The sequence below is a fragment of the Ylistrum balloti genome, unplaced genomic scaffold, assembly GCF_031769215.1.
Source record: "Ylistrum balloti isolate Yb309-2 unplaced genomic scaffold, AGI_CSIRO_Ybal_v1 Utg370056, whole genome shotgun sequence".
NCBI classification, from domain to species: Eukaryota; Metazoa; Mollusca; class Bivalvia; order Pectinida; family Pectinidae; genus Ylistrum; species Ylistrum balloti.
The window spans coordinates 480158-486712 of record NW_026782106.1 but is presented as its reverse complement, the minus strand read 5'-3'; the positions used below and the strand labels follow the sequence as shown (position 1 = coordinate 486712).

The 6555-nt window shown below is 34.1% G+C and overlaps 1 protein-coding gene across 1 annotated transcript; it reads right to left on the bottom strand.

Moving 5' to 3' along the window:
- LOC132549390 (SH3 domain-binding glutamic acid-rich-like protein 3) lies at positions 1 to 4758 on the bottom strand. The gene is made up of 4 exons (XM_060213316.1): positions 4658 to 4758; positions 2549 to 2716; positions 1961 to 2062; positions 1 to 1468 (listed from the first exon to the last, which is right to left on the bottom strand). Exons 1-3 carry the CDS (start codon positions 4700 to 4702, stop codon positions 1997 to 1999), a joined length of 279 nt encoding a protein of 92 aa, XP_060069299.1. The 5' UTR covers positions 4703 to 4758; the 3' UTR covers positions 1 to 1468; positions 1961 to 1996.
- Between the last annotated feature and the right edge of the window lie 1797 nt (positions 4759 to 6555).

Here is a 6555-nt window from a genome sequence, read left to right as displayed (position 1 = left end):
TGTTAGCACAAAACACATTTATTTAAAAGGGTATTAAAACAAATATTTAGAGTTACACGATTACAGACATATTTCTGAAATAATATCAGTGATTTTAGATAACAAATAAGCGATTTTACAAATACACATCACGTCTTAGATGTGAAATATAATTAAATTGTTCTCGATATAAATTTGCTCCCACTAATAAATCATGAATAATTTGATCAAATATGCATCGGTGTATATAATAGCAATGGAGACAAAGTTTCATAGTAAAAATCGAGAAAACATTCACACGATACAATATATGTGACTTGTTTCCATGGTCTTTGTCCTTCCTTGTACTGTAAATATCATTCCAGACAGTTTTAATTTTTCGCTGTTTTTGAGAACGGAATACAATCGCGATAAATAATTATGTTAACAATAAAAAGCAGGAAACTAGAGTCTGCTTCATAAAATTTGTTTAAAATACACCATTTTGCTTTATTTTTTGGTAAAACTTCGAATTTGGACCATGAACAAAACCAACCTTTACTGTGTCACGATTTTCTAAAGGTGTAACTATTCTTACTGTACAAATATATAGATTTACAAATCGTGAACGATTTAGACGTATATGTCGTGTTAACAAAATAAACAGGGCTAACAAACATCATTCTTAGTTCTCTTTCGATATTTCAATATTCATTTCACTCATCAAGCGTCTAGTCATGATATATAATTAATAATTTAGAAAAAAAAACAAAAACAAATTATACAATTTAAAAGCACATATAAATATGTTTTGCTGTATAGTGAGAAGGGTAGTTTTCCGATCCGATTTATCTTTTGATCAGTTGACTTAAAGTTTGTATGGATGTATATATATGTAAGAATTTAAATGCACATTCTACATATGTATATGCCCAAAGTGCTGGTTTTACTTTGTTATAATCACAGATATACTGAATTTGTAACGAATAATTAATATTTTGACGAAACTGCAGAATGTATCAATGACATAAAACAGAGTGTCCAGGAAAATGTCGCGTTTTAAGAAATTTCTTTGAAATAATGTGGTGTATACATTGACGATATTGAAGGAATTGAGACGTAATATCACAATTTTTGTTCAACATGTTTCGTACAAAACTCCTGATGTCTTCAGCACTGTTTTATATAATATCTCTGTACATTTGTAGGACATGGCAGACAAAACATAATTAACATAAGACATGAATGTATGTGGAACTGGCGTTACATCAGAACGGTTGCTTCAAAGTTCTTATCTCAGTTATGTTACGTCGTATAAAACTTGGTGACGAAGCAATCGGGCATTGTCGGCACTGTTCGGATAAATTCGTTACGAAACGTACACACTTTCTCACTCGGTAGACTACTTCCGAAGACCTCCGATCAACATTTAAACGAGACATAGATGATATGGTTGTGATGCTTCGGGCTGAATCATTCCTCCTTTCTCAACATCCAGTCAAGCATCTAACTGTAAAATATTAATTCAGTTAACTGTATGAAGCACTGACAATTTATCATTTTTTCCGGTTTGGTTTTCTAGTTTCTACTGCTAAAGTCAAGGAGAATAGTAATGTGACAAAAGAAGACAACATTCCTTCATTTTCAAGTTTTATAAAAACGCAATATCATTCTTATATTGATACAATAAAACATTATATAACCATAATGCTTATCTATACATTAATCAAACTTTTTCCGAAATGAACACAATTTTATTATGACGTCAATGTAGTATGTAAATTGACAAAATCGACGTATTTCTTCACGATAAGTCATGATTACTGTACAAAACGTATCGAAACGTAAATTTACAGAACTTGACCTTTATTACCTGTTTTGATCAGCTCATCGATAACGGACTAATCAGCCGATAGAATGAGAGTTGTCTGTACACAGCCTTAATGATAGTGATCAAATAAGGGTGTTAGATTTGTCCACAATAATAAATAATTATACCTACACATTTGTTTATCTTTTCCCTATATATACATATATTTCACTTGAGGCGAAGAAACTCCAACAGTACACCATCCTCTAACGCGTCGTCAAACTGTTCGAAATTCTGAAAAAAAGACCAACTCATTCCTTTTATATTTACTTCTTTCCTTTTCACTGTTGAAATGTAATTATCTTCTTCTTGTTTTGTAACTGTCTTAATTTCTCAAACTTATTTAGTTCAAACAATATATTATTCAATAATCAACAATATAACACATATCTATAATACGTATGGGATGGGAAAATAAGCTTAAAGCTTATATAAAATAATTTCCTTAAACATATTTAACATGTCTAGTGTCAGGATACCCCAGGTTGGATGTGGTTGAGTTATCAAAAATCAATAAATAGAAATGTCAGGCACATCCTATAAATAAGTTTAGAACGTAAGACAAAACAATAAGCATGAGGTATATTTATCAATATCTTGCCCGTTGGCAGCTTATTTCCAAAGTAAAATCAGTACATGTCGTAGTATTTTCCGGAGATTCACAATGAAACATCCTTTTTTAATTAGATATTCCCGCTGTCATTATAAAACAATACTTACACCGCAATAGGTGTCTCCATTGAAGAGTTGAGGGGGTAATATTTCAGGATTTCCGCTTTTCTCCACCATGTCGTTTCTACTCTCTGGGTTTTTGTACAGGTCGATTTCCTCAAATGGGATTTTCTTACTCCCAAGGACTTGCTTGATTCGGTTTGTATTCTGGGAGATCTGGATAGGGAAATCAGAGGCTGTTTTAGTACTGTAAACAAGACATTTGTACAGAGAGATTCTCCTTGCTTGGCCTTCGTTTTGCAAATAGGACAATACCTAATTGTTTCAATGAAAACATGGTAAATAATATTTATTTCTGGAAAAATGATAATTTGGTGAGCAGATATAAATTCCTATTGTTGAGTTGGTCAAGTATTCCAACAGTTCATCAGAAATTGTATACGTAACACATCATCTGTTTAGTGTTAAAGAAAGGAAAAAAACAGAGTGATCATTTCTTCTTCAAATTACCACCACGACACGTCATCATATGAATAATCTTTGCGAGCAAGTGTTCAATGAAATGCCCTTCGTCGTAATCAATTAAAGTCCGTAGATACTAGACCCTATCTGTTGAGGGGACGTTAAATTTCTTTTAGCTGACTCAGTCAGGACTGCGTTGCTTAACTTTCAAAAATTGCAAATTACACTAGTGTCATCCTACAATTGATTAGAAACGAGAAGTGGAACAGAGAGCATCTGACAGTGATATTATTGGATGGTCAAGATAATGCGCTGACCAACCGCAACATTCTTGTCAATTCCGTCAAAAATCCGGAATGAAGTTTCAACCGGGACTTCCACAAAATGTATGGCCGAGCCTCAGAAATTACTTCCAACAGGAGTTCACTGTAAATGTTGATGTTATGACAAATTGAAACACTTAATTAATAGGGAGAGTGAGTAGTAAGTGGTAAGATTTTGCGTATGTACTAGAAAGAATATTTTTTATATAGTTAACTCTATGTCCCGTCTTTACCAGCCAAGGGAGTTAATCCTTGGTCAGCAAAAATGACGTATACAAGTAGATGAAGCCATATAAAAACGTGGTTTTTTTCAATTCACGCGTATATCTTTATGTAAGTTGATATGGCTTTGTTCGAACTTGTATCACATCTACCGTAATAAACAATACCATACATAACAATAGTATTTATATCATCCTAACGTTAATTCTTAAATCTCAAAAATATACATTTATCAGTAGAAATACCACTCTTCACTATAAACAAAACTGTTTATGGATGTCAGAATAATGAGATGTAGCATTCTGGACAAAGCTAACCATGCTTTCAATGACGAGTGCAGCCATGAGTTGTATGTATGCATCATATACTGGTGAGGCAGTTTATGATGCATCAACAATCACGCAGCGAATTTTTTTCCCTTTGTAACTGGTTTGCATTTTTTGAATATTTGATTCAAACTTTTATATTGACACTTCGAAGGTAATTTTTTAGGGTACTTTTTACGAATAAATTTAAGCAATATAAAAATTTGATGCAATTTGAGTACAATGTGTTCTGCATCCGGTGTCAAAACGTTTAGTATGTATGTTACATGTAAAACATTACATTCGTATACTTAAATATAATATTACCGGCGTAGACATTACACCAAGCCTCTAAACCTACATAATATAATAGTTGTCATCATACCACAGGAGATTTCACTCTTTCTCACAGTTGTATTTTTGTCCTGGTCGCGGTTGACAATAAAATCGAGGATAGATAGTTAGAGTTTATTGGAGTAGATATGAACAGTTGCCTTGATCACATACGAGTTTAGTAGATATGGCCATAGGCAAAAAATGCTTATACATATAAAATTAGCATCCACGTTTCATTAGACCCCTCCCCTTGAACAGACCCCGACTTCTATCGGGTTCACCATCCAAACATCACTTCGGCCAGTGTCGAATTTCAGAAACAGATGACCAATTTCTTCGACATCATCCATAACTAAGAGATATCAACTGGTAACCCGACTCAGGATGCCGGAAGTGGGTTCAGACCAAAACTTATGAAAGAAAGTTCCATTTTTCTTATCGCCTTTATCAGTGCATAGACAACGGCATACCTCAACACCTGATCACATATACAACATATATTTACTTACCTTTCTGTTTGGAGACACTGACGTCATATAAAGTTTGACAGACATCGTCAAGGCTTACAATTGTCAGAATGTTAAAAAAAATGTCTGCACCCTCCTCCGATCGCCGTGCTAGTCAGCAACAGTAGCAGCTCTGTAATCAGATACCCCTGTGTTTTGGTGGAGCCCTCCGCATACCCCTCAGAAAGCTTAATGGAATCGTCCGTCTGTCGAGAATCCTTCCGGGAAGGTTTCATATTTCCAAACAGCAGGTTAGGTGTGTGCTTTACTTATGTGTAAAGTTTACTTGGTGAATCACTTTTTAACAAAAGGAGATGCACAATGTTCAACAAGAAAGGGAAACAATTAAGAACTGGATTTCCGCTCACGTACTTTAAGGATTTTAGTTTCCAGATTCAGGAATTTTCTTATTCAGTAGGTTGAAAGCAATATTAGTTTATGAAAATTCAAATTCAAATAGTTTTTGCAAGTTTCGCTTAATCAGAGGTATGAACTATTGTAAATCTTTTCCGTTTTTTTTTCAATTTCCTTTAGTCATTTTACGAAATGAACTTTTTTTTTTAATATGTAAAATAAAGCATCGAAAAAGCGTGTAGCCATTTTTTCTGGGTTACGTAATGTTTTGTACGATGGAAATAAATATTATTTGTTAGTTAGTTCGTTCTGCAATCCGTCAATTCATTCATCTATCCATTCATTCATTCATTACTACATGCAACCAGCTTTGGCTATTTAATCGCCGGACAGAACGCATATCCGACGGAAAGAAAATGACCTTTTTTTCATCGAAAAAAGCCAATCGGGAACCCTCGGCACTTTTCGCTTGCTTGCTTTCCCGATTGCGAAAAAAGCTACCGTGTAGCCATTTTTTCTAGATCAACAGCAAAATTGATCGGGAACCAATCGGGACGAGAAAATCCGTAAACATTTCTAAAGAGTAATAACAAACATAGCAGTCGTGTGTCAGCCATTTAAAGTTTTGAATACAATCTGAGATGTCCATATTATTTCCACTTTCAGTCTCAAAACTAAACAATCACAACATAAGATCAAGAGAAACGTGTATATGATATCTGAAGGAGGTCTATCCAGTTTCACAAAGAAAGCGATAACAAACTTTATCATTCAAAATCTAAAAACGGCTGCCACACGAAGGTAATTTTATTCCTCAAAAATGAATCTTTACTAATCTGATCGGTCTCAGAATTGTGTGTACACCTCTATGGACCAAAGGGAACATGTACGTGTGAAATTAGATGACTTATCAAAGTAGTAAACTTACATGTATAATTAAGTCGTTAAATTGCGAGATAACCGCCTATCTAAACGGCTGTCAGAGTGAAGTCCTTAAAGGATGTCGTCATCATTCAATGTTCACCCAAGTTGCATCCATTAACATTGAAAATGGTCAGTAGTTACACATACAGTTTAAGTATTTCTCAATATACAATCGGAACTATTTTCAAATTTTTCAGTGTATCAAGTTCTTTTTATCATTGAGATGTTTTCAATACGTAATATATACACAAAAGACATGCAAACATCCTCACATCCACGTCATTAATACCATGAAAATCATCGGTCACATGCAAGACGGTTGTGACATCATCTTGAAAAGATTCGCCATTGCAGTCCTTAATGCATCATCATCATGATCATCATAATCATCATCATCATCCATATCTCTCAATTATACATCGTCGTTGTTGTCATCATCATCATGATACGTGCAAATTGATACTGAAGAACTATAATAAGAAAAAATGAAAATAGATGAAGATCGCATCAACAACACTTTAATTTCTTTCCTATCTTAGCGTCGAACCTACGTACTGATTCGTATTCCTCACTACCGAATCACGTGAACATCGACCTTCCGAGGTGACGGTCACTAATCCAAG

What these genes read in the sequence shown, in the direction of transcription:
- LOC132549390 (XM_060213316.1), bottom strand. Translation starts at nt 4,702, where the DNA reads ATGTCTGTCAAACTTTATATGACGTCAGTGTCTCCAAACAGAAAG. An exon ending in CAGTGTCTCCAAACAGAAAG is followed by an intron (nt 2,717 to 4,657) that starts GTAAGTAAATAT and finishes TTCCCTATCCAG; the next exon opens with ATCTCCCAGAATACAAACCG. An exon ending in ATGGAGACACCTATTGCGGT is followed by an intron (nt 2,063 to 2,548) that starts GTAAGTATTGTT and finishes TCTTTTTTTCAG; the next exon opens with AATTTCGAACAGTTTGACGA.